At 50.9% G+C, this 27,897-nt stretch overlaps 1 protein-coding gene across 1 annotated transcript in view; it reads left to right on the top strand.

Moving 5' to 3' along the window:
- The window catches only part of Vav2 (vav guanine nucleotide exchange factor 2), a 163,879-nt gene extending 136,449 nt beyond the window's left edge, over positions 1-27,430 (top strand). Inside the window, exons 13-29 of the mRNA XM_051184960.1 lie at positions 1,791-1,876; positions 2,541-2,673; positions 3,413-3,427; positions 4,933-5,042; positions 6,548-6,649; positions 7,004-7,092; positions 10,380-10,396; positions 10,989-11,010; positions 12,038-12,165; positions 13,576-13,650; positions 14,918-14,970; positions 17,013-17,129; positions 18,415-18,502; positions 19,944-20,067; positions 20,643-20,729; positions 21,520-21,674; positions 25,406-27,430. Coding sequence (XP_051040917.1) covers positions 1,791-1,876; positions 2,541-2,673; positions 3,413-3,427; positions 4,933-5,042; positions 6,548-6,649; positions 7,004-7,092; positions 10,380-10,396; positions 10,989-11,010; positions 12,038-12,165; positions 13,576-13,650; positions 14,918-14,970; positions 17,013-17,129; positions 18,415-18,502; positions 19,944-20,067; positions 20,643-20,729; positions 21,520-21,674; positions 25,406-25,453 — 1,449 coding nt within the window. The 3' untranslated portion in view covers positions 25,454-27,430. The remainder of the gene's footprint in view (positions 1-1,790; positions 1,877-2,540; positions 2,674-3,412; positions 3,428-4,932; positions 5,043-6,547; positions 6,650-7,003; positions 7,093-10,379; positions 10,397-10,988; positions 11,011-12,037; positions 12,166-13,575; positions 13,651-14,917; positions 14,971-17,012; positions 17,130-18,414; positions 18,503-19,943; positions 20,068-20,642; positions 20,730-21,519; positions 21,675-25,405) is intronic.
- The last annotated feature ends 467 nt before the right edge of the window (positions 27,431-27,897 follow it).

Genomic DNA, 27,897 nt, shown 5'->3' with positions numbered 1-27,897 from the left:
GCATTCGGGAGGCACAGGCAGGCAGGTCTCTGAGTTCAAGGGGAGTCTGGTCTACAGAGAGAGTTCCAGAGTAATCAAGGCTATACTGAGAAACCCTGTCTTGAAAAACATAAAAACAAAACAACAAAAATCCAAAACAACAAAAACCAAAAAAAAAAAAAAAAAAAAAAAACCCCAAAAACAAAACCAGAGGTTGACTGGGGAGAAGAGATGAGCTGCTTCTAGACTCAAACCTGCTTGGCCCATGATGGGTCTAGATTTCTCTGTTGTGCTCTTGTGCATTAGGAGAAATTAAGCATACCCTTGACCCCAAATGATGACTGCATCTTCAAGAGTCACCTTGCCACAGAACCGCCAGTTTTGCCACAAACATTTCTTCTTCCTGGTGACTTTTCACTCTCATGAGCTTGGGGAGCCAAAAGACTGATACCTTGGCTGGCATGCCCATCTTCCTCTACAGAGGAGCCCTCTGCAGACCTGGTTCATCAGGATACATTCCCCAGGCCATGCCATCAGCCAGAGAATGAAAGAAATCGCCAAGCAGTGTTCTGATTCTACCTCATGTCCTCGTACATCTCTAAGCATGGGTGTGACGGAAAGCACAAGCATTTGTGGGGTCCAGGCCCTTAGCACTCAGCCTTGCTTTCTAGTCACCACACAGACAAGCTACCTTTGTACACAGGGGAGCTTGATTTGGTGTCGCGAGTCGGATTTGCTCTTTAAATGACAAGGAAAGCGTTGTGGGTATGGTTTAGTTGGCAGGGCGCTTGCCTCTCCTGGACAGGGCCCTGAATAAACTGGGCTTGGGGACACTAACTGTAATCTAGTATAGGGTTAGGAGGCTGGATTGGGGGGTGGGCAGAAGGGTTAGAGTTATCCTCAACTATACATAGCCACTTTCAGGCCAGTCCGGGATACAATAGGCCCTGTCTCAAAAAGAGCAGTGGTCCATGGATGTTGATGTTCCTGGGACATGACTCTGCCACCTGGCATGCAGCCTTGTGACCTCTCCAGGTAAAGGCACCTGGAGTTATATGTCCTGATTGACAGGGACAAAGAGGCACAGCAGAGTCCCTGAGCAGATGTGAGCCCCACTTTGTGTCATGTGTAGGCCAGTCTGTGTCACACTGAAACCAGCCCTAGGAACTTTAACACAATGCAGGGAACTTGGGAGTCACACTCATTTGGCCATCCTCAGGCATAGCCACGCAACCCCCCTTCCCCGTAGGAACTTGCTTCCTGTGCCTTTTCCTGAATAGGCTTGCCTTTTGGAAGCTATGCGGAGCATGGTGGAGAGGCAGATCTCTCCAGATTAAACAGAACAGAGAGGCACAATCAGGCCGAACTGGAAAGAGTCTTCACAGCCGGGTGGCAGCAGGGCTGGGCACAGGGTTGCTTCCTGTGGAGGATGAACCCACGCCGGAACCCAGCCTGTGGCTGCCACTCAGTCCAGTAGTGCCAGTTGCTTTCTTTATTAGCTTTCCCAGGGCTGGGCTTCTGGTTTTTCCTACAGCTCTGGTTTCCACACAACAGCTGCCTGTGAGCATGACCAGGCCATCAATTGCCCTTTGTTCCCAGGGCTCAAGAAGTCCCAATTGTGGCCCCCCAGGAGGGAACAGACTTGGCTCAGGACATAATAGCCTTGGGCTACCTCATCCCGAGCACCGCCCAGTCACCGTTGGTACATTTTCCTGGGTCTTGCCATCCTGCCCTGGGCATGCCCACTTGTCTCCCTGTCTAGTAAAGCAGAGGTCGCCTGCTCTCGGGCTAATGGTCATTGCCTTTCCCAGCAAGTGAAGCTGGAGGAATTTGGGAGGCCGAAGATTGATGGGGAACTGAAAGTCCGGTCCATAGTCAACCACACCAAGCAAGACAGGTGAGCAGGGTGAGAGGTGGCATCCCTATTCCAGTCTGACCCACTCCCAGGTGGCCTGAGACGAAGCTCCCTGAGGGAGGAACAACAGCACACCAGGCTTTATGCAGCTCTGCTCTAGTGAGGGTGCTCTCCACACACGTCTCTGTGTGCTTGTCATCAGTCAGCAGAGGCTGCACAAAGGCACTGCCCGCCTCTGGTGAGCTCTGAGCGAGGCTGGGAGGCACTCAAAGGTGGGAGGTGGAGAGGACTGGCCTCCAGCTCACAGCCTTCAGGGAACTGACTGAGCTTCCCGCCTAGCATCCTCTTGGGAGTAGGTGGCAGGTGGTGGGGAAGTTGGAACAAGTCAGGCATCTGTGAGGCCTGGGGTCACGGCAGACCTGGGTTCTTGGGACACAGAAGAGAGAATTGGCTGTGTGTGGCCTTTGAACAGTGCTCCAAGGGAGGTCAGGATAGAGGGCTGAGGGACCTTCTGCAGGGAGGTGGCACTGAGGAAGGCTTTGTGGGAACAGCAGACCGAGAGTCACTATGCCTGGCTGACCTGGCCGAAGAGAGGGGCTCACCTTGGAGAGTGGACAGCACGTGCAGGCCTTGGCCTCAGGGACAGCTGGCTGGAGTCTTCACACAGAGCATGGCTGTCCTGACAATCGATGTCCTATCTGGCCAGGTACCTGTTCCTGTTTGACAAGGTGGTCATTGTCTGTAAGAGGAAAGGCTACAGCTATGAGCTGAAGGAGGTCATTGAGCTGCTCTTCCACAAGGTGACTGATGACCCTATGCACAACAAGGACATCAAGAAGGTGGGTCCAGATCCGGGGAGGGGCAGGCGGGACGCCCTAACACCCAGTGTCAGTGGAGGTAGCCTTGCAGGGAGGCTCTGTCCTCTGTCATTGTGACTGTGGCAGATGGTTCTCATGGTAGGTGGTGGGCACCCTTAGGACTCCCCAGAAGCAGAGGGAGAGGCCTTACTTAGGGTGCCAGTAAGAGCCTAGCTCTCAACCTTGACTTTTAGTCTTAGTGGACCTCATTGTGTCTTGTTACAAGCAGGCCTTTCCTCCTGCATTCCTACTCTGCCTTGTTTGCTGGGGGCTGGTTTGTGGTTTGCCAGGCTCTGAAATGCAGTGGACTCGGACTGCAGGAGGAGGGACTGTGCGTACAAGGGGATGGGCAATGGGTATTGTGGTTGTGGCTGGGAGGGGATAGGATGGCTACAGACTATCTTGCATCTCTGAGGCTTCTAAACACAGCACCTCTGTGTGTAGCCCTGCTGGGGTTGGGGATGGGAGCCCAGCTGCTAAGGGCTCTGACCTTGTGCAAGTCCCACCATGCACGGACTCCTCCTAGCCCAGGTGTCAGAAGCAAGAGGCAGTGACCAGGACCACTTTCCAGGCTTAGGGCTTCTTGTCAAGCCTTGGGAGAACAGCCTAGAGTGCTTAACAGAGGTTGGGTTTTACCATCCAGGGCTGTCAGTCTCCCCAGGGCCAGCCAAGCCCCTTAATGACCTACCTCCCCCTTTCCTTTCCTTTTCATGCTTTCTAGTCTCATGGGAAGATGGTAAGCCCCTGGTGCTCTCCTGCCCCCCTCCCCAGTGCTGCCCGCTGCTAGCCCTTCCAAACTTGTGGGTCTGGGGCTCCTGAGTAGAGCAGGCTCATGGCCCTCCCCTCCCCCTCCTTCCTCTACATCTTCATCATGAAAGTGACACATTTGTGGCAGAAGGTTTGCAGAAGGTGTGACCTGGGAGCCCACCTGCTCTCCCTTCCTGGGAGGTGAAGATCGGGGGTCACTGAGCACTGGCAGACCAGACTTCATGAACTCTGCCCTGCACCATCCTCCTCATTTCTCTCCCTCCCCTTCCCTATGTCCCTCCCTTCTCTGCCCCCCTCCATCCCTCCACTTCTAACAGAGTAGGCTACCTGGGGCTCTCTGGAAGCCCCGTCTCAATCCTGGAGTATTGGCCATGCCAGTGGGTGGGGCCAGCTGCTAGGTTGCTCGGTTTGGTCAGACCCTCAACCATCTGACCCCAGCCTTTTTTTTTTCCCCCTATTGTTTTAACTCAGGTTTTGTTTTGTTTTTTACCCAGGAAGTGAAAGTGAGTGGGCGGGGCTACGGAAGGGCCATAGGCTGGTTCCTGGGTACCACTCTTCAGGATTCCTTGGAACAGCAGGGATTTGGGTTGAAGTATCCCATGAAGGAGTGGAAGAAGGGTGGGATGTCCTGTTCGAGTGTGGGCCGTGAGCTTGGGCTGCCACACCCACACATGTAGACATACATACATAGCAGGCCCCCTATATACATGCAGGGTCCCAGCATACATGCACACACATGCATGGGCACAAAAGAGCCCACATGCATACATGTGTATATAGCGGGATACACAAATGCACACACACATATATGCACACAGCATGGCCCCCATATATATATGTATACATAGCAGGGCTCCCCACATACATGCACGTGAGCACAAACAGGATCTCTGCACACATACATGCACGCATACACGTGCACATAGCACTATCTTCATACCTGTGTACATGGATCCATGTGCAGAACATGACCTACAGGTCAGAATACATGCACACATGATGTTTATGGAGATATGGACAGGTGTACACAGGCTTAGGTATACATATGTGGACACTTCTATATTCAGGAACAGAAATAATTATGTATGCACACAGGCACAGTACATGCACACGTGTTTACACAGGAAAGCACATGTGTACTTGATCATAAGGTTAGTCACATTTATAGGCACAGGTTCCTATGCCCCTTGACACATGAGCATACCCTGGCCTGCTCAGGAAACAGCACAATGCTCCTACATTTTCACATGTGGGAGGAGTCATGCAGCCAGGCAAGGGTATATATATATATATATATATATATATATATATGCACAAGAGCATGTTATACACAAGCATAGGCACACATATACACATTCAGTACCAGTAAGAGAACTTGTATATACCTGATAGTGTCTAAAACCATGCCAGCTGCCAGCATGCTCCTGTCTCCACAAGGCCATGGCAGCTACCAGCAATCTTCTGTCCCCACAGTGGTCCTATGGCTTCTATCTGATTCACCTCCAAGGAAAGCAAGGCTTCCAGTTCTTCTGTAAGACGGAAGACATGAAGCGAAAGTGGATGGAGCAGTTCGAGATGGCCATGTGAGTTCTGGGCAGGAGCCTCAGGCAGATGGGCTCTGGCCTGCTGACCCTCTCAGGCAAGCAGTCGTGGGAGGTGGTTCTGATGCTCAGTGTGTGACAAGCTCCTTCCCCATGAGATAGGCCCAGCTCTGTCTCCCAGATGAGATGTCTCCTGTGACATCAGGTTCCTGCTAGATGGGCCTCACCACCATTGCACTTGACAGCTAGGTTGTAAGTGGTGAACTGGTCCTCAGGGCCCACTGGGGATTTGTCTTTGTTTGATAGTCTCAGAACAGTGTCCCATGAGGTTGAAGGGCACCCCAACACATAGAGCAGAGAAAGCAAGTGGAGGGCAGAGAGGGTGGGTGTGGTTTGTGCACTTGACCCTATGGCAGCCAGACTTAGGGACTTCCGAGGAGTATACCACACCCTGAGGCTTCCCGCATGGTGAGATTCAGGTGTAAGAGTAAGGTCAGGGCAGCTTATCAGGCTGGTGCACTGGGTGATGCTGTCTGCTGGCCTGTGTCCTGACTGTGAGAGCCCTGGGGCTCTCCGCCCCTCAGTTTCTGTGGGTTGGACTTCTCCCAGCACTGTGCAGGGAAGTATTGCAGCAGTTTCAAGTATTCACAGAAGTTGAAGAATGCCTCCTTGTGCTCATCTCTCCTTCCTTGCTCCTGTTTGTTTGTCCTGCCTTCTCAAATCTAATGGTGGAGGAGATGAAGTGAATGTGGCTTCAAGGTGTGATCATGAGCTAGCAATTCCACATCTGTGTAGCTTATAAGCACTTACACTGTGAGGTGTAAACCTTAATGTAATTGCTCTGCCATTCATGGAGCACAGTCCAGGCTCCACCAAGCACCTGAAACAAAAGTAGCTTCAAACCTTATGTGTACAGATGTCTCAAGTGTGCAGACCTGTGGTAGAGTCAGTGTGTAAATCAGTGTAGTTAGTAACTAAGAACTAGTTATTAGACAGTAACAGTTATGTGATGATTGTAATGAAATTCACTACACTTGCACAGGGACCAGTGGTAAGTAAAATACAGGATACTGGAATGCTGATACTGTGTGTTTGTGATTTGATACCAGCTGTCACTAAGTGGCCATTAGCAGATGGGTAGCTCCCACTGCACAGATACATTGACAGAGGATAACCCATGTTACTCACGACACGAGCAAAAACCTGTGAGCTGCCCAGTTCCGGAATTTTCCATGTAATATTTTTGGTCCACATTGGATTGTGGGTAAAAACAATGGACAAGGGGAACAACTGCATATACACACTAAGTGTGACACTCCTGGGCCATTTTCAGTAACCTTCTGCCTCACCTTGCCAGCATTCTCGGGCTAGCGTGGTGCAGTTAAGATTCCCCTCCCCCCACCCACTCCCACTCTTTTCCCCACCATGTGCGGGGAGACCCGGGCTGGAGTGCAGGGTCTTGTTGTGTCCAGCCAGGGTCCTTATGTCCCTGTGTTCATGGGCCCAGGGAACCTGGCCAGTGAGTGCCTAGTCTCTCCTCTCACCAGGTCAAACATCAAGCCAGACAAGGCCAATGCCAACCATCATAGCTTCCAGATGTACACGTTTGACAAGACCACCAACTGCAAAGCCTGCAAGATGTTCCTCAGGTAGGTCTCTTCTACCCACCCTACCCACAGCCTCCGCAGGCCCCAGGACACTCTACTCGCTGCCCCGTGACACGATGGCGCCTGACCTTCCACTTTAGCCCCATAGGATGCCTTGAAGAACCAGGGGCATAATCAATAGGGCCAGTGGCCAAGGCCATTGGAGGGTTTGCCTCCCCTGGGGACCATGGAGTGAGGGGCCAGGCTGGGGTGGCCAGGGGAGAGCAGGTGCTTTGGGGCATGGGTGCTCTAGGACAGATCACCAGGTAAACTGATAGGTTTCGACCAGGGCAATGACTGTGGCTGAGCGCGCAGGGAGCTGCACTGCTATCTCAACTCCCGCCCTCCCCCACACAGGGGTACCTTCTACCAGGGTTACCTGTGTACCAGATGTGGTGTCGGAGCACACAAGGAGTGCCTGGAAGTGATGCCCCCCTGCAAGATCAGTGAGTACCCACCAGTACATGGACATGGGCCCCATCACCCCTGCCCCTCATCGTGGGGAGCTCTTGCTCACACCTGCCTCTCACCCAGCGACAGTCCTGTGCCTTAGGAGGGGGTCAGATGAGAGAAACTGAGGCCAAGACGGGAAGATACTTAACTGGGGGTAGGTATCAAAAGCTGTAGCTGAGAGTGGTTCCTCTCCAAAGCTCTTGTGACCTTTTCCTCCATCTTCTGCACCCTGCCCCATTCTGGAAGTAAGTTCATGGTTCTGTTGACCCATATCCACAAAAGGCACAGGACATTCTCAGCAGGAATGTGGGGCTTCCCACCATAAATCCCCATCATAACTGGCTCTCACCCATGGTTCTTCCTCCAGCAGGGTCCTGGCCATCACAGCTTGGTCACTGGGCAGCTGAGCACACAGATGCTCTCATGTGTCTGTCACATGCGCAGGGCACATGTACTGTCAGGCTACTTGTTCTCCTGATCATTTGTCGAGTGAGGCAGTCTAAGGCTTAGGCAGGGAGAAGGTTGAGCCTTGCTGGTACCAGGAGCAGAAACTTGGAAGTGTTTGATTTGGTAGTACATTTGGAGTTTTTAAAGGGTGTCCCATCTCACAGTGTCTAGGCAGCCGCCAGAAGCCCATGACAGTTCTGAGAGGTGCCAGGGCCTTACTGAGTGGTCAGTCCAGGTGGGAACAGACAAGCTGAGGGTTTTGTTGCTGTATTTTTCTTTGATGCTGAAAGAAAATCTGCCTTGGGTCTCGGTTGTTCTAGAAGAGTTCTCTGCCAACTCCAAAACCTCCTCTGACGGGAAGATGTAGGGTGTTGACAGCGTGTCCCAGGGAAGCGCGGCACAGGTAGTGGCACATGCTGAGTACCAAGCATTCTCTGTGCTTCAGATAGGAGCCCCATCCTCTCCCCTCGCTGGGAAGGCACTGCTCTATCAGCTGCACTGACTTGGGAGCCACCAAACCACCAAGAGCAGGAGGAGGCCACCTCGCTTTGAGTCCCAGGGCTGAGTATGGCTTGATTTTCTTCTAGCGGGACAGCCCTGTATCTGCCCTCCTTGTAGTGGGGACCGGTCTTCTTGTGCTTGACCAGGTCCTGGGGTCACTACCTTGTTACTGAGCATGTCACCTTGGTCTCTGATTTAGAAGGTGCCAATTCCAGATCAGCCCTAGGAATTGAGGCTGGGCATTGACTTTGCCAATGTCGCCCTCTTGTGGCCATAAGACTTCATGTAAGGCAACTGCCATAGTTTGTGTGTTTGTGTTTCTAAAAGTTAGCAAACTTAATTATAGAAAAAAAAATTGAGAAGAATAAGAAAAGAAGACATGAAATAAAAAGGCAGCAGGGCCGGGTGTGGTGGAGCACACCTTTAATTCCAACACTCAGGAGGCAGAGGCAGGCGGATCTCTATGAGCTTGAGACCAGCCTACATATGAGATTCTGTCTCAACGAAAGAGAGAAGGAACATGCCAATGATGCTGCTCTAGATAGAGGTGTGGGCTGTGTGTAGCTCTGTTGGTAAGGTACCACTCAGGAAGTGGAGGCAGGAGGACCAGGACAAAAACATCCTTGGTTTTATAGTGAATTTGAGATTGGCCTGGGCTACATGAGACCCTGACTCAAAAATAAAAACACAAAAGCCATAGACATAACTGAAGGCAATGTTTTGTCATAGTTTGTTTTCCTGTTTTAGAAAACATTTTTAGAGTTAGTCCCCAATTGTTAGATAGTTGTTGCTTAGAAAAAGTTTAAAGTGTAGCAAAGTGTGAAGAAAAAGATAAAAAACAAACAAACAAACAAACAAACAAAAAAACACTATTCATAGTTCCTTCAGACACCAACACACATGTGGGCATTTTCTTCCTCTTGCATTCCTAGGTGCCCAGACTCTAGTCTCCTTGGGGCTTTTGTTCTATGTTACACCAGTGGGGTCCTTCCAGAGACCAGTGTCCTGTGTCATTACAACCCCTGGCTGGCATCAGACATTATTCCAGGGTGTGTGACTCCACTGAGGGTATAGCCCATGCTTCCTCTGTCCTCTGCTAGGGGCTGCTGCTGCTCTTCAAGCCACTTTCCCGCTGGTCATCTGTGAGACTCAGCTTTGGTCAGTGCTCTTTTGGCATTGGCCAGTCTAACGAGTTCTTTTTTTGTCCCACCAGCCAGCTCCCAAATAACAACACGGATTGTATTAATCATGAAGGCTTGGCTCTTAGCTTGGGTTTGTCCCACTAGCTCTTGTAACTTAAATCAACCCATGATTTTAGTAATCTACGTTCTACCATGTGGCTTTTACCTCTCTCCCATTCTGTATGTTCTTCATGTAGATGGTGTCCCCTCTACACTTAGATTCTTCTTTCTATTTCTGTCTCTCTGCCCAGAAGTCCCACCAATGCCTCCTGCATAGCTATTGGCTGTTCAGCTTTTTATTACACCAACACAGCAATGCATCTTCTCACAGTGTACACATACTTCACAGTAGGTCAGCTTTCCTCTGTGAGCTGTGACAATACCACCACCAAAGCAGATGGGCTGTGTAACCCCTATGAGAGCCTAGATGATCCTAAGGAGATGCCAGCCCCTCCTGAGAGCCACGGGGAGTTCTCTCTGAGCAGGGCAGAGGCTGTGCTGCCATCCTGTGGGACATTGCTACCCACTGTTGTGTGCCAAGGGTCTGTAAAGGAGTTAAATATTCCCAGAGCACTCTGTGGCCACGATAGTTGGGGTATTGAGGTCCCACCAGCCACACATTCTAGCCGTCATGACCCTTGTTTTGACCCCCTACTGAGATAGAAGCCCAGCCTAGCAATGACTGGGCCATATCTTCCCTCCCACATGACAACTGAATTACCAGTGTCAAACTGGAGTGTCTTATAGGAGGATGGCAACAGGGACCTTTGCATACCCACTTCTGTATCACATACCCATGGCAGGTATCAACAACCAGCTGTGGAAGTTGCCCAGTGAACCCCAGGCTCCACCAGGTGGCCCTGGAAGTCGCTACCCTTCAGACAGAGCTGGCCCAGGTAGAAATGCCTAGGCTATCTCAGATATGACTTCCAGTCTGAGTTCCCCTTGGCTCCCTGCAGCTAGAACTCAAGAGCTCTCTGTCAAGGTAACTTTCGTAGGTGTGAGGCTGGGTCTATGTGCCTATCTGTGATGGACCTCTGCAGGGGGCCCCTTGCAGCTCAGCCAGCCACTCCTGTGGTGTGAGTGTCCACTGTGGAGGCTGCCTATCTGTTGAGGCTTCCACTTTGACCCCTGCTTTGCTTCCCTTACAGGTTCTCCTGCAGACTCGGTGAGTGTTCCTAACTCTTCCCACTCCTTGGGGGCTGTGCTAGTGTAGAAGTGTGTCTGTGCACTCCCCTACCCCACCCCTACCCCATGGCCTGATAGCTGGGGTGTGTCCTAGCAGCTCATCCGCTCTAACTCCCTAGGGATCTCCAGCTATATCTGTACATCTCTGATATACAGCATACCTACCTTTGGGGACAGATCACTAACGTCATTATAGGGCATATGCCATGTCTCTGGCAACCTATAGAGTCCAGCCTTGGATGGATGCTCACCAGGCCCTGCAAGGGCACTGAGGTGCCTCTGTCACACAGCACTTATTTTCCCAAGGCGTGTCCAGAACAGACACTGGAGGGTGGTCAGGGAGGCTTCCTGGGGGAGGTGGGGGTTAGGGGTGTGTGATGAGGTTGGGGAACACAGGGTGGGTGGTATGACTAATGGTGGGAGAGGGAAATAGTGTTGCAGACACATCCTAGTGGTTAAGACGTGACCCTGCTCTCCTCTTCCTGCCTTGACTCTCCTGTGGGGTGTGGTGCTGATATAGGGACTAAAGGTGGAACACCTTCCCTAACCTTTATCTGTCCTTGTCCTTACAGGATGCTCCTGGTGCTGGACCAGGTGAGTGTGCTGGACTCAGCCACCTCTGCAGTCTACATTGGCCCAAAAAGCTGGGCCTGGGCGTGGTGGTGGCTGCTTAACAAAGACTTTGTTTTGTTTTGTTTGAGACAAGGTTTCTCTGTGTAGCCTTGGCTGCCCTGGAACTTGCTCTGTAGACCAGGCTAGCCTTGAACTCACAGAAATCTGTTTGCCTCTGCCTCCCAGGTGCTGGGATTAAAGGCGTGTGCCACCCCCCACCTCCCAGCTAGCACAGCCATTCTTTGCCCTGGCCTCTCTAGCTGCTTCTCCAGGTTGACTTAGGTTATGATGGGATGGGAAAGGGCCAGTCAGCAGAGAGTCAAGGACTTTTCACCCCAGCTCAGAGAGGAGTTAAGCTGCTGCCCCAAAATCTGAGTGAGCGGGAAGCCCAGGGATCACTGCCATTTTGGGCTGCCCAGGCTGTTGAAAAAGGCGAGCTTAAAGGCCTCACATTCTGGATGAAGTCTGAGCTCCCTCAGAGGAAACTTAACCCCACCCGTATGCTACCGCAGCTGGGCCATGGTGACCTGGACCAGGCCTGGAAAGACAGTTCTGTGGCAACTTTGAACATCTGGTATGAGACTGCGGCACAATGGGATACCATCTGAGGATAGCCTCAGATTCTTGGGGGCCCAGCCTGGATCTCCATTGCAGCCTCAGGCCTGTCTCTGACCAGTTCTGTGGAACCTCACCTCTAATATGGGGCCCCACCCCACCCAGGTTTACACTGCATACCCCAGTGTCGTATGGAAGAGACATAAAAGCTCCATCTAAAAATAAGCAGTTGTTACTGGAATGTTTTCGCATTTGTTCAAGTAGATAATCTACTAGGATATTTATCAAAAAGATGTAGGAGCCCTGTGTGAAGGATACAGAAGGGATAATACAGACTCCTCTGTGTTGGGGAGTGGTCTCACCGAAGGGTTCCCTAGACCAGAAAGGGTCTTTGCTGGGGTGAGCTGCCAGCAGGGATGAAGTCACCAGTGAGCCATCCTCTTGTCATCCATAGGGCCCAAGATGGTTGCCGTGCAGAATTACCATGGTAACCCAGCCCCTCCCGGGAAGCCGGTGTTGACCTTCCAGACAGGGGATGTGATTGAGCTGCTTCGGGGTGATCCCGATTCTCCTTGGTGGGAGGTGAGCCCTGGGCCCTGGAGGGAGGGGTGCAGCCTTGCTCCTCTTCCTGCTCATCCCCCACGGCCGAAGCAGGGAGGTTTGGGGGTGATGCCATGGAGTGAGTCTAGAGGGGTGCTTACCATGGCCTCTGCCACCTCCTTTGTGCATGTGAATTCTGCTGTATCTTCCTGGAGGCATTTGCTACACAGGTGGGGGTACAGCATACTTCCACAAACTCTTGTTTACCCTGTCCTTCCTGCCTCAGTGGACCCCACAGGCCCTCGCCAGGTTCTGTCCCAGCCATACCATGCCCCGTCTCCAATGCTCCCATTCTGGTTGGCAGTCCCTCACTGTTCGGGATTGCCCTAGGGAGATAAATATGGGCTCCATGATACTCTTGTGGACTAGTTTACAGTTCTGAACTGGAGTGTATTACATCTTTAGCTCCCTCTCTGTTGAGCCCCAGCACCTAAGGAACCCTGAGATCCCATGGCCAGCTTGGAGTATAGAGTTAGGGTAAAGGTTGGTGATGTTTGTAGTGTCTTGTTCCCTCAAGGACATCATCAGTAATGGAGTCCAGACTATTGAGCCAGACTAGGCAGTCACATCACGTGAGACCCAGAAGGTCCTGAAGGATGTTCTGCATCCCAGTTGTCATGGTTTCATTCTGTTGCTGTGATGGGGTACCCTGACAGAAAGCAACTCAGGGGAGAGAGGGGTTATTTGGCTCATAGCTCCAGGTTCCAGACCATCACGGCAGGGAAGTCAGGCAGGAGCTTGAAGCTGCCTGTCACATCTCTTCCACAGTCAAGAGCAGAGAGGAGGAATGCACACTTAGTGCCTAGCTCATCTTCTCCACTCGTGTACAGACCAGGACCCAAACCCAGGGAGTGGTACCCCTTTTGAGACAGGGCTTCTCTGTGTAACAGTCCTAGCTGTCCTGGAACTATCTCTAGACCAGGCTGGCCTTGAACTCATAGAGATCCCCCTGCCTCTGCCTCCTAGGTACTTGGATTAAATGCATGCGCCACCGTCACCCAGCTCAGGCTGCCTCTTCTCACTTCACTTAGGACAATACAGCAATCCCCACAGAGGCAGGCCAGCTTGATGTAGACAGTCCCTCACTGAGACTCTCCTTAGACGATTCTAGGTTGTGTCAAATTGACGTGAAAGCATCACACCAGGTCTTCATCCTCCCTACCCGCTCCCTGGGTGTCATCTGTCTCTTAGGTGGACTTGCAGAAACACTTGGCTGTTGTGTTGAGCCTTGGTGTTATTTACCTGTAAAGTGGGCATGTCCTCACTTCTCTGCTCCAAGTGGTGGGGAGGCCGACTAAGGTCCCAGCAGGGAGGTGACGCTCATGGCGGGCCTGGGATTTGTATAGCTGCAGGCACCTTAGGGTCCCTTGTGCCTTCTGCTTGCTCCTCCAGGGGCGGCTGGTTCAAACCCGGAAGTCAGGGTATTTTCCCAGCTCATCTGTGAAGCCCTGCCCAGTGGATGGAAGGGTGAGTCTTTCCCCTCATACTTCAAAGATCACAGGGTCCAAGATGCAGAGAGCTAGGGCCAGGGAGTCAGGTTGTCCTCTCTGGATGGCCACAGTGGGACAGAGCAGTTCATCCCGGGGGCAGGCAGGGGTGCTTCTGCCGGTTGAAGGTTTGGGGGCTGAAGATGAGCAGCTCGTGGATGTCTTAGCCTATTGCTGTGAAGAAACATCGCGACCAAGGAAACTGTTAGGAAAGAAAGCCTGTCTTTGGGGGTTAACTTACAGTTTCAGAGGCTTAGTCTGTTATCATTACACTGGGGAGCGTGGTTCTAGAGCAGTAGCTAAGAGCTACATTCTGCTCCAGAGGCAGCAGACAGAAACACTGCGCCTAGTGTGGGCTTTTCGAAACCTCTAGTCCCACCCCTAGTGACACACTTAATTCCAACAGGGCCACAACTCCTTACCCTTTTATTTCTCCTCAAGTAATTCCACTCCCTGGTTAGCAAGCATTCAAATCTATGAGCCCATGGGGGCTGTTCTTATATGAACCCCAACTGCCATCCACCCAGCTGAAACTCATGCAGAACCACTGCCCTCCCCGGGGACGAGGTTCTTTTTGCATCCTCTTAGGCCATCAGGGCTGGGGAAGAGGAAGCTGCCCAGACACAAGGCTGGGTCTTGTTTGGAACAACAAACAAAGCTGTTCTTGGCCCTGATGTCAAAAGCAGCAAGGAATTGACCTGGAATTACCACACGCACGCACACGCGCACACGCGCACACGCACGCACACGCGCACACGCGTGCACACACACACACACACACACACACAGCTAAAAGGGAAAAAAACAGTACTCCCTGAGACAAATGGCATCCTGCTCACCCCAGACCCACTCTGTTCATCTGCTGCTTGAAGGAAAAGTTTTAAACACTCAGAACGCTTTAGATAGACCTGGAGTACCTATAGCAGAGGGAGACAGGGGAGGGGCACAGTAGCTCTTGAGTGTGGCCATCTCATGTCCACTGTTGGGGATTTCCTGTGGCCGTCAGCCTTTCCCTCCCAGGAATTAAATTTGCCTCTGGTTCCTCATTCATTCATGCCTTCTGGGAAAGCCATCAGCCATCTGAACATCTACCCAAGGATGTCACAGTTCAGGGGTGCTGGGCTAAGTCCACCTGAAGTTCTAGCCCAGTATAGATAGACTGCTGGTCCCAGGATTGGGTTTTTCATGAGCTTCCCCTTCTACCTCATGCCCCAGGGTACATTAATAGACCTGTGTTCTGTCCCCAGCCACCTACTGGCCGCCCACCATCCCGAGAGATTGATTACACTGCATACCCCTGGTAAGTGGATTGTGAGCTGCAGACTTGGACATTTGGTGACCCCTGTGAGCTGGCCTGGGAAACTGAGCCCTACCTTGGCTAGGTCCCTATCAGTAGGCACCACTGTTTGTGGTAACTGAGCTTCATTAAGTAATCTGTAGATAGAAGTGATATGCTTCTGGTCTTGTTTGTTTGTTTTTTAAAGATTTATTTATTATGTATACACTGTTCTGCCTGTATATCAGAAGAGGGTGCCAGTTCTCATTATAGATGGCTGTGAGCCACCATGTGGTTGCTGGGAATTGAACTCAGGACCTCTAGAAGAGCAGTCAGTTTTCTTAATCACTAAGCCATCTCTTGCCTTTGGTGAGAAGAGAAGCTGGGATACATGGAAGGATATGGTCACAGGCAGGTCACCTGAGTCTTGGGATGATTCTCTTGATTCTGTCCCTGCAGTGTCCCGTGCCTAGAACTAGCCCTCAAAGCTGCATAGCCCCACATTGGCAACATATGAGGCTCATTCCCCATTCAGTCCAGTACCCCCAGGCCTCACATGTGATGTGTCTGCACAGCTTCCCATGTCTTTGTCCCTTCCTAGCAACTCACTGTTGTCCCTTTGCATCTCTCTGGGAAGCCCACCTGGCCTGTGGTGCATGCCCTGCAGGTAGCAAATGACTGGTGTCATCATAGAGGTCACGGGGCTTTCTCTTGATGGAGTCTTTATTTGTTTCTTGTCATTTTACTGTGGTGAAATGTCACCTGAGGAAGGGCAGGTTTGTTTTGGTTCACAGTTCTGGGGTACAGTACATTATGGGGGAGCACAAGGCAGCTGCTGCATCCATAATCAGGAAGCAGAGATGAACAGATGCTGGGTCAGCTGGCTTTTCTTTTTATTCAGTCTGAGAACCCAGCCCATGGGATGGCACCCTAGAGCCTCTGGGGGACTGGGCTTCCTGCCTCAATTAGCTTAATCTAGATAATCCCTCAGACATCCAGAGATTTGTTTCCAAGGCGACTCAGATTGACATGCAAGATAATCCACCACACATTGTTTTAGTTTTTAAATTACCGTTTTTGGTTTGTTTGTTTGTTTGCTTGCTTGCTTGCTTGCTTGCTTGCTTGCTTGCTTGGTTGGTTGTTTAGTTGGTTGGTTGGTTGGTTTTTCCAACAAGGTTTCTCTGTGTAGCTCTCTAGTTGTCCTGGGACTCTGTAGACCTAGCTGGCCTCTAACTCTGCCCGCCTCTGCCTCCTGAGTGCTGGGATTAAAGGCGCATGCCACCATGCCTGGCCTTAAATTAGGTTTTTATTCTTTCAGACATGTGTGTGATGAATTTTATTCATTCTGCCTCTGTTACTCTTCATCTCCCAGCTTCTTCCCAGCTGGCTCCTCCCATTTTCATACCTTTTGTGTGTGAGACCCCCTGGGTTTAGTTAGATTTGCTTACATGAATGAGCATGGGAAGAGGGTTTTTGTTGTTTGTTAACTAGAGTATGGACAACCTACCAGTGGCTACTACTAAAGAAAGTGACTCCCCTCTTCCAGCCACCAAGAAATTTAATTTATTAGCCCCAGGCCTACCTTGATTGTGCAATGTTATTGAAGACTGGCACATGGGGGTTGTTTTGCTGAGGGGACCAGCCTCACCACCCTTTTTTGATAGTGGGAAAGGCCTGATTTTGCTCAGATCTCATTCTGCATGGATGCTGACCATCTCCAGAGTGTCTCTCCCAAGATGCCCAAATCATTGCTTCTTTTCAAGTAGTGGAAATAAAAATTAGACACGTGGGGTCTGGTAGAAGTTTGTGACTTAAACAGTCCCCTCTCCTGGCTGTGGGACTCTCTTCTCTCTCTCTCCCCTATGACATCTTTATCAGATACCCTTGTATTTTTGACTTGAGGTGCTATCCCCCACATTGTGCTCTGATCACATACCCCTCATCAGTCACATATCTCCTCACCTCAAAAGTTAAAGTTCATTCAAAGAGCAAAACCTGAGGCAGGTGACATGTACCTGTCATAGCCCCTTCAGCAATGTGTCTCAGTTCTGGTTTCCTGTCCCCAGGTTTGCTGGCAACATGGAACGGCAGCAGACGGACAATCTGCTCAAGTCTCATCCCAGTGGGACCTACCTCATCAGAGAGCGACCAGCAGAGGCCGAGCGCTTCGCCATCAGCATCAAGTGAGCCACAGCCCTGGGGCCTGCGAGTGTCCCTTCTGAGCCCGCTATTGAGGGGACGGAGTGGGTCTTCTCTGATGTTCATGCTGGAAAATCTTGGATGAGATGGCAGCAGAGAACACATTCTAGCCATCAGGGCTCCTCGTATGCTGGGGGCAATCTGCAGCCTACACAAGACATTGCTCCATGGCCATGTGGGTTGAAGATGGAGTACTTTCAGAGTGGGCTAGTGGACACTGGGAGGCGCTGTCAGAGATGTACTGGAGAACTCCAGCAGTGGCCATGACACCCTTGTAGCTTGGGCCACAGGCCCTTGTTCTGGGCATCTTTCCTCAGATTAAAACAGAACAAAAAAACAAGACTGGCAGTTTGTTTTCCTCAACATAGGACAGCCATGGGCACAAGTTACTGAATGTTACATGGTTAAGAAATGCATAGCTATAGCCGGCCCCACCTAATGACATGGTAGCCATCGCACCCATCTCATAGGAGTGTCCAGTGTCTTGTATATCTATGCCTGGCTGCTCACAGCACAGGTTAAGTTCATGGTGACACAGGTAAGTGCCTGCAAAGGCCCTGGGGGCTGGATTATTCATTATAATCAGTTTTTTGCTTTTGCTGATGTCAGGGTATCGAACCAACCTTGCATTCCTAGGATGCCTTTCTACCCCTTAGCCCTTCCCAAGGTGCCCAGTCCTTGTTACAGTTTGGTTCATATACAGGTATACATGAAGTAGGGAGATAAGTTCTCTTGCTTCACTGGCTGGGCTCCTATACCACAGTCACCAGGGTACTGGCTCTAGTTTTCTCTCTGTGATGTCTTTGACCTTGGTGCCTGACATGGGTTGGGATGGCTTTCAGGAGAGCCTCCCAAGGTTGGCTACCCTTGAACTAAATAAAGATGCTGATGGGTGAGGGCAGGGACAACTGGCTTCTGGAGCAGCCTAGTGGATGTTAGAGATCAGGGCAGAGTTAGCAGCTTTCAGGGAGTAGGGGCTCTCCCAGTGTCCAGAGCCAATGAGCAGCAGAAGCCTGGAGAGGGCGGTGGGAGGGGAGAGGAGTGAATTGGTAGTGGGGACTCTGGGGTTTCTACTTCAAGCAGGCAGGGGGGGGGGCGATGGGATAGGTCCCAGGAGCTCTGCCCAAATAGAGTGCTGGAGGAACGGCTGGCCCCGGGTAGCTGCAGAGGCGGTATAGAGCTTTGGGTCAGAATCTTTGCTGAAACAGATCTGGAATAGCCCTGGGCAGCGTGGCTGTGCGGTAACTGCTGGGCTGTGTGTCCATCCAGGTTCAATGACGAGGTGAAGCATATCAAGGTAGTGGAGAAGGACAACTGGATCCACATCACCGAGGCCAAGAAGTTCGAGAGCCTCCTGGTAAGTGCCTGTCACTCCCTGTGCACCCACCAGACCTGGCCGCAGGGGCCCGGGGCTCTCCACTCAACCATTCCGCCCCTCATGGCCCGTCTCTTTGTCTACTGGGGACGATTCTCTCCAGCAAGGGTGGGGACAGTTGAAGCAATGTTTTTCCTGAGTTGGAACACTCCAAAGCCTTCCCTAGGTCACATGATAGAGCAGAAACCAAGGCCCACTGAGGCTTCTCACCCAACATGAGACTACAAGCAACCCCAACCCTATTCTCTCCACCTCCTTGGTCAGCCCCACATAATGCAGGGCAAGGCATGTGTTCCTTAAAGTGACAAGAGACTGTTTCTGTCTGTACCTGCCTGCCCCTATCCCTCTTTTAGGTACTAATGTGGAGCCCAGGGCCCCACACACTTTAGGCAGTTGCTCTACCACTGGGCCCAACCTCAACCCCAATTCTTTTTCTGTCTGTTGGTTTTTGGAGATAGGTCTCACTATGTAGCCCTGGCTGGTCTGGAACTCACTCCGTAGACCAGGCCTGCCCTTGAACTCTCAAAGACCAGCCTGCCTCTGCCTCCCTAGTGCTGGGGTAAAAGATGTGTACCACCATACCTGGACCCCAAAACACTGCTCCTCTACCAGGACACTGGAGCTTTCCTTTCCCCTCTGTGGCCCATGGGAAACACACACACACACACACACACACACACACACACCCAAAACACTGCTCCTCTACCAGGACACTGGAGCTTTCCTTTCCCCTCTGTGGCCCATGGGAAACACACACACACACACACACACACACACACACACACACACACACACACACACACCCCAAAACACTGCTCCTACCAGGACACTGGAGCTTTCCTTTCCCCTCTGTGGCCCATGGGAAACACACACACACACACACACACACACACACACACACACACACACACCCCAAAACACTGCTCCTCTACCAGGACACTGGAGCTTTCCTTTCCCCTCTGTGGCCCATGGGAAACAAACAAACACACACACACACACACACACACACACACACACACACACACACACACACCCAGAAAGTGCCTAAAATCCCATTCTTAGCCCAAAGCCAACATTCACCATCAGGTGAGGCTCTAGGTGCCTCTTGGGGCAGCCAGCCATGGTTCATGGGGCTCTTCCAAAGCCATGGCACCACTCTGTGTGGCCATCATTCATTGTTGCCTAGTCCTGTCCCTGGCACTGGCCTCATGGCATTCTGCCCTGCAGGTGCACCCTCACTCCAGCATGGAAGGTATTACAGTAGCAGCCTGTCCTTCATCCTTAGCATTCCTTCCAGAGAGTTCTTTCTGAAATATTTGGGAACACTAAAGCTGAGGGAGGGGGTCTTTAAGGCACTGGCTGGGCTTGGCTGGAGTGAGGGCTTCTCTGAGGAACCCAGGAGGTGGGTGTGTGCCCCCTGCAGGAGCTCGTGGAGTACTACCAGAGCCACTCACTCAAGGAAAGCTTCAAGCAGTTGGACACTACGCTCAAGTTCCCCTACAAGTCTCGGGAGCGTGCTAGCACCAGGGCCTCAAGCCGGTCCCCAGGTAATGTCTGTGCCCAGGGGTATCCAGCTTCCAGGGCCAAGATGCTCCCTGTCCACCTGGGTCAAGAGTTGTTGCCCCCATCCCTGAGCGTGGACCCGGCCAACCCATCTGTCCCTGGTGCTGACCCATGCCCTTCTCATTTCATGTAGCAGATGGGGGCTGCACTGCTGCTCTAGTTCTTGACACCTATGCTTGAAGCTGACAGCAGTGAGGAGCAATGGGGTAGGATCTGAGAACAGATCCCTCCCTGGGTGCCCTGGGCCTGGGTTGTACAAGCAACTGTCTATGTAAAGGAGGGACCCCAAAGCCGAGGACAGGGGAGCAGCCTAGACGTTGGGACAGAGACGGGCCCAGATTGTTTGGCTGCTAGCTCAGAGCTCTTTACTCTAGTAACCCATGTCTCCAGTCTACAGGGACCCGCAGAACGATGAGCCATAGGTATAGAGCAAGCAGCGGTCTAGCCGTGCTTATGCTAGGCCCCTGTCCTCCCTAGTGTCCTACTGCAGTAGAGCCTGACATCTTCTTAGCGTCCACGTCCTGCCCTCTGTCTTATGCTCTCTCTTGCCTCTTTGCAGCTTCCTGCGCCTCCTACAACTTTTCTTTTCTCAGTCCTCAGGGCCTCAGCTTTGCCCCTCAGGGCCCCTCCGCTCCCTTCTGGTCAGGTACCTCCTCTGCTCAGGGCCCAGCCGGATGGGTCCCCCTGACTGTGCAGCCTGGTGCCAGGTGTGGGAGGGAGGCTGGGAATCAGGCCGAGGCTGCTGCTCATGAGGACACATTAGGCAGGGCTCTCCCCTGATCGTACTGATAGCTACTTCCCTGCCTCCTCAGCCGTCATCTTTCATGGCCGTTGGGAGCTTTGCCTCTGGTTGTGGGAAATGTGGGCAAGAGGGGCGGAGATGGCGACCGCTCTGCCACTGTGAAAGCTGCCATTGCGGATGGGATGAGTGCTAAAGGAGGGGGCTTCAGTCAGTCCTGGTACGATGACATACTTTCTGTTGCCAGAGCCAAAGCCCCTCTGTGTGTGTCCCCTCACTCACTGCCGTTGTCACCTGCCCCTCAGGACTTCTGAGTTCGGGGCTAAAACAGTTCAGTGGGTTTCTAGTCCTACTCTGGAGATCTGGGATGGGGACACCACAAGTCATAGTGGTCAAGGCATGGGTCCCTGCTCTGTTCACCAGTGACATGCTTGCTGCCTGTGATAGCGCATGGGTGATGCGCTCCAACCCTCTTCTAGTGCATGCCTGGGTATGCCATATACCCAAACCCAGCAGGGTGTGCAAGGTCCTGGGCTAGAGGCTAGTGTGTCCCTCCAAAGACCTCTAGCTGTGGTCTAGCTGAGCACAAAGCCACACTTTAGGCAGGGAAGAGACCTAGCTCGGTCCAAGGGCCCCTGAGCTCTGGCTGAGCAGTTCCTGCAGTTTTAATGATGTCCCACCCTGTCTGCCCCAATAGTGTTCACACCACGGGTCATTGGGACAGCTGTGGCCAGGTACAACTTTGCTGCACGGGACATGCGAGAGCTGTCGCTGAGGGAAGGTGATGTGGTAAAGATCTACAGCCGAATCGGTGGGGACCAGGGCTGGTGGAAAGGAGAGACGAATGGACGGGTGAGTAACTTGCCTGGTTTGAGGGCTTCATGCAGAGGCGCAGGGCCGGCTCTGACCCAGGTGGACTCAGACAAGCTATTCTACAGCCTCGACTATGCTCAGCCTTGTTCTAGGCACACTGTGTCTGAGATCTCCCTTGATGTCATGGGTGGGGGTGAGGACTGAGAATCCAGATGTTCACTGTGATCCTAGCTTCACTGGTCAGGTCTCCATCCAGGCCCCACAGACCCTGTACTGTGCCAGACCGTGTTTCTCTGTCTTTGTGGTCACTCGTTAATGGGTTTTACATACAGTCTTCCAGTCAGTTGCAGGTAGGGAAGCCACAGGGACCCATCAGGTCCTACCTACTCTATCCCTTCCTCTTGTTTCCAGTGACTGAGAGGTGTTTTGTTACCTCAGACTCTTTCCCCCAGAGATCCTGCAAAACGCCTTGTCTATTCCTGGACTCTAGATCCACTGGCTTTAACCCAGGTCCTTGAGCAACTTTTTGGAAAGGCACAGAGCTCCATGTGCCACCAGCAGAACAAACTGGATTTTTCTGGGGCTATAGAGACCCAAACAGGTACACTTGTCTGTAGAGGACCAGGCAGCCCTTGCTGCCCTCCTGAACATTCTACAGCTGGTAGCAGGAGCTATTCTGTTCCCACTCAGCCTGGCATCTGTGTTGCTAATATTCTGGTGGTTACAAATGCACTTGGACTATACAGAGTCCCTTCAGAGAGGACTTTTACTGCTGAGACAGTGTGAGGATCTCACAGCCTTAAATTGCAAATTATTTTTCTCCTATTTTTGTGTGGTGTTGTCATGTATCTTCTGTTCTTTTTAATGATAGTATTTGCCCAAATGACATTTCTTTACTCCTTAATATTTCCTGAAATCAAGGCTTTCCCCCTTTGACATAATACAGTTTTCTGGTCTGTAGTCAATTTTTTCTAATTTTACCAGTTTTCTCAATTATCTTTCTTCTTGCTATTGTTTACTGAAAACATGGGCTACTGACCATGACCATCATCCTAATTGGAATGTTCTACAGTTTCTCTCAGTCATATATGACTTGTAACACTGTTTGGAGACAGCACAGTTATTTTTATCCCATGGTTAGGTTTGATGTTTCTTCACATTAAGACAGAAGCCACAGTTTTATGTTGGTGTACACAAGGGGGTTGTCATTCATCAGTGTTACAGTATGTGTTCTATTTCATTCTGTTACAGTGATGAAACACTCTGACCAAAAAGCAGCTTAGGGGAGGAAAGGGTTTATTTCATCTTACATGTCTCAGGCTCTGCCTAGGGGATGGTGCGCCCACAGTGGGCTGGACTCTCCTACATCAGCTAACAGTCAAGAGAGTCCCAAAGACATGTCTGCCTGATCTGGGAAATCCCTTAATCAAGGCTTCTCTCAGATGCTAGCTAGGATAGATTCTGATTGTGATGTCCTGTTCCAGATTCTGCTGCTGTCTGGGTCCCAGCCTCCGGCAGCACAGGGCTTTGAAAGGAATCCATGGAATCAGTGTAAGCTAAGACTTTTCTATCTGAGGAGGTTTAGGGAAAAAGACACACCCTCTCTTGATGGCTTCCTTCTTTATTCTCTGTTCTCTCGTGTTCTTTCTCTGTTCTTTCTACTGTACACTTTTTTCCCCTACAGCTTATATATCCCAATAGAGGAATACAACATAGTTATATTCTGTTTTTCAAGTGAATAATTACAATAAATACAAAACAAACAGTAAAAAAACAGCATGTTTTCCATATCCCTTACATGATCAAACATTTTACTTACTACAGGTGAAAAAAAAAATCCCAAGAACTCACATGCATTCATACTCAAGTAACTTGTTAAAGAGTGGGCAAGCAAAGTATTCTTGTCAGGTCTTTTATTGGCAGGCTGCATTTTGTTTGCAGTTACAAACTGCAATTACTTTTATTACTTACTATTATTTATTATTTTATTACTTGAAAGGTACTCTTATAAGGAATCTTAAAGGAATCACAAATCTAAACTTTTTTTTTTTTTTTTTTTTCCAAGACAGGGTTTCTCTGTAGTTTTGGATGCTGTCCTGGAACTTGTTTAGTGGCCTCAAACTCACAGAGATCTGTCCTGCCTGTGCCTCCTGAGTGCTGGGATTAAAGGCTTGTGCCACCACTACCCTGCAAACCTAAACTTTTATGTATGAAAAAGAATCAGTCAGCTCTGCTTTAAATCCTTAGGGTACATAACCACTCATTAATAGTTTTTTTGTATTAGGAGATTGAGGGCAGAAATGGGTATAAGGAATTAATCATCACCGTTGGTCATCAACCAACCCTAGCAAGAAAGGTACGTCAACCAGTTGTAATTGGGCTGCTTTGTTTAACAAGTTCTGCAGTCAAATGTAGATTGTCTTCTTGGGGTTTTTGTTCCTCCCCCCCTTACCTCAAAGCTAGTTAACAAAAACTTATCTTAGTCTAACTTTGTTATTTTCAAGGATTTGTTTCAGCCGAGATACACTCTGAGAACTGTGAACACATCTCTCAACATTAAGGTTAAAAGAAGTTAAACTAGCTGGGCTGCTTGGACTCAGTTGTTTTCTTCCCAATCACTAACTTGAGCTACAATCTGTGCAGCTCCTTAGGTGAAACTCACAGACCATGGCTGTGAAACATTTTCTTGTATTTATTTTTATTCGTCAAAATTGTATAGGCTATCATCATTATTATCAGTTTAGATAGTACAGCTTAGGAAGGGGTCATCTTCTTGACAATCAACAGATAAAAATGTTTCCAAGAGATAAACACACTATATTACAGGCAGTGAAGACCTCCCACATCCACGCAAGCCTGCTAGAGGAATATTGCAGTAATAAGCACAGCAGAAGCAGAAGTCATTCTGGGGTCTGTAGTCCCCTGGCAATTCACTCTGAATTGCCACAGTGAATTGCCTCCTGGTGGGACAACTCTGGGCACTTCAGTTGCCACCTGCTGCTCCTCTGCTATACCAACAGCAAGGTTCTCTTTGATTCTGGAATTAACTTTGATCTTGGTTGAGACTCTGTCATATCTGCCAGGTCCCTCTCTTTCCTATTTCCATCTGCATTCTATCCTGGATTGACCTACTGTTAGTCCTGTTCTCTGTCTAACCTGTTGCTTGATCCTTTTAGATTCTTTAGGTCATTGTATCTTTTCATTCTAGGTGTTTTTTCCCCTCTCCTTCCCATATTCCTTTTGGTTCTTCTTCCTCTTCTTCTTCTTCCTCCTCCTCTTGGTTTGTTTTATTTTATTTTTGGAGACAGTCTCACTGAGAAGGCCTCTCTGGCCTTGAACTCAAGGAAATCCTCAGTCTCCTGGATGCAAGGGTCACGGTCATGCATCACCACAACCAGATTCCTGCCTAGGACTTCTTTGATTTCTGATTCCTCTTCTTTGGAAGAGATGTCTGTTTTCTCACCAGTTTTCTGACTATGTGGGGTGGCTCTTTCCATCCTGGCCCAGGGCTCCTGTCTGTCTGTCTGTATTTGCTTTTGATTTTCATCATTGTCATGGCTGAGGGTCGGGTTGTATGTAGGGTCTGACGCTTTTCTCATTGGCAGATCATAAACTCTGTTCAGACTCTAATCTCTCCTCAAGGCTCGGTGAGATCTGGTTGAACTCTCTGGTGCTTAGGAGGGTTCTCATCTTCCTAAGTCCCTCCTGCCCCTGCCCTGACACACACCCCTTGCCACGTGCAGAAACACATGTCCTGCCATCTCTTTCAGATCGGTTGGTTTCCTTCGACGTACGTGGAAGAGGAGGGCGTCCAGTGAAGGCGAGGCCTGGACGGGACTCGTGGATGTTCTTGGGAATCTCCCCAGCTCTGAAGTCCACCTCTGGCCTCTCCATGACTCTGGGAACTGCCTGCCAAGCCTGCAGCTGTTATGACCCACAGGGATGGGGAAAGTGTTCCACTGCCACCTGTCCTGGGTGGCCTGTCCCTGGGTACATTCCTTGTACATAGAGGAAACCTGTGCTGACCACATCCAGAGCACCAAGGAGAGGGAGCTCAGGCAATGTGGCCAGGCGGGTGTGGATGACAGCTAAGGTCAGAAGCCACCGCCTGCCCCTCTGGTTTAGATGTTCAGGAGCCTAGAACTCAACTCATGGTGTGCCAGGGAGGGCTGGGGACAGTAGAGGGGACCCTTCCTAGCCCTGCACTGATCTGCCTGTCTTTGCTGCTGCTCTCTAGAGTGGGTGTCAGGTCTTGGGAGGCAGGCAGGACCAGACTGTGCTGTAGCACACATTAGGCCCATCTGGGGTGCAGGATCAGAGAGCTTGCACAGGAGCCCTGGGTCCTGCTGGCTCTGCAGCTTTCCCTGACTGCCTCCCTTCCCAGCACGTTAGGGTCCTGATGAGTGGTAACTGGCCAGGCCTTTGGAACAGTGGCATTGCAGACCCACCCCTGGCCCACCCCCAGTCAGTGGTACTGCTCTTCCTTTGTTGAAGCCTCTTTCCTGAGGTCTTCCCTGCCCTGCTGCCAGGGGACACACCTGTGAATCCCAAAGGGCAGGGATAAGAACCAGGCTCTCCTCCCCCACTGCCTCTTTTCTCTCCAGGAGGCATTCTTGCATCTTCTGCATTCCAAACCATGGTCCCTAGGAGTCTGCTGGCCTTTGCACTAGATGTTGGTTCTAGCCCTTGACAGGTGTCCCCACAGAGATTCCTGCAGCCCACACACTGGGCCTGTGGCCAACCCAGAATAAGTGCTCTTGGGGTATCTTCGCCCCTCCTTCCCCCTTTCCTGGTGCTTCCTGGCCTTTGGCCTCTGGCTTGGCCAGCCCCTATTTTCTCCCTACTCAGAATTCTGTGTGAAAGCTTATGCGAAGACACGGACTCTTTGGGGCCCTTTCTCCCTCCATCTAGCTGCCCAGTCCTAGGTGAGGAGGGAACCAGACTGGGGTTTGAGAAATTGTGTCTGCTGGAGTGGGGCTGGGCACCACCTTGCACCTGGGATGTTTTCTAGAGTTGGCCTCATGTCTTCCAGCTTGCTGGGATGTGGGGGGAGGCAAGGAGGATTTCAGAAGATAGGGAGCAGCGGAAGGCCAGATGCTCTGGAAAGGCTCAAGCTGTGAGAAGCTAGTATGGGAGTGAGGAGCTGGCTTGGAGAGTCGGGGGCTCAGGCCACTTTGCACAGCTCCTCGACCCAGCCTGCCCAGTGCCAGTGCAGGCGTGGGGGGGCCCTGTCAGCCCCTTCCATAGCAATGCCCTCAGAACATCCTTTTTTTTTCTGTTTTTTGTTTGTTTGTTGTTTTGTCCTATTGTTTTGTTTTGCCTATTTGTATTTTAAAGGGGGGGAGTTGTAATTATTTCATCTAAATCTCCCATTACATATGTGAATAAGAGTCTATAATAGCAAAATTATGTATATTTTAGTTTGTCATGATAGAAGTCATGATAATGAAGGACACTGAGAAAAAGAATCATCTAGAACCCCGTTTTTGTGAATGTTCTGTGTTTGTTTTGACGTTTGTATTTGATTTGGGTTGTTTGTTTTTGCACCACACTAAGCAGGGTGGTGGGCAAGCTGGCCCACAGGTACCTCTGCAGGAGACTGGACACCGTTTGAGGGCTGAGGACTGGGGGCCTGAGATCAGCTGTGAACATTTGCAGTGCAATGCATGCAAGTCAGGGATGAGGGGGTCCCACAGCCAGCAGTACCCCCTGATGGAACAATTGTACATTTGCCAATGGGTTTTCCTCCCCAGACTACAGTTTTTACTACAAATAAACCTACGTTCTATTCTGCAGCCATGGACAACCTTTTGTGCCTGGGAAGGGAGTAGCTGGCATCTTAAGTCCAGCAGGATTTGACCTGCCCGAGGCCTGGCTGGCACAGCATCCGGCAGAGCCCAGCTTTAGAGCAGGAGCCTCAGTCTTCAGAGATAAAAGCAGCACTTTCTCCTCTAGCATGCGTCCTGTGTCATTTGATAAAGAAAACCTAAATAATCGAGTGTTTTGTCCTCATCACCACCTCGGAGAAAGCAGCCCCCGCCTTAGGATCTCTTCCCAGGTTCCCATCCTTAGCTTGCACTTCCTTCTTCATGGTTTCCTCACAGCCAGATGTGGCTCGTGAGGTCCCTAATGGTGTAACTGTGAAAGGAAGCAGAGGCCCCTGTCAGCTCTGTAGCCAGCACCTTGTTGCTACAATGATTCTTGGAAGTGCACAGACTGAGGTAGGCATATGCTCACCCGGAGAAGGTGGAGTCCTGTTACC

This window comes from Phodopus roborovskii, unplaced genomic scaffold (assembly GCF_943737965.1).
Source record: "Phodopus roborovskii unplaced genomic scaffold, PHOROB, whole genome shotgun sequence".
In the NCBI taxonomy this organism is placed as follows: Eukaryota; Metazoa; Chordata; class Mammalia; order Rodentia; family Cricetidae; genus Phodopus; species Phodopus roborovskii.
Note: the sequence above shows the minus strand (reverse complement) of the source record. Positions and strands in the feature narration are given on the sequence as shown.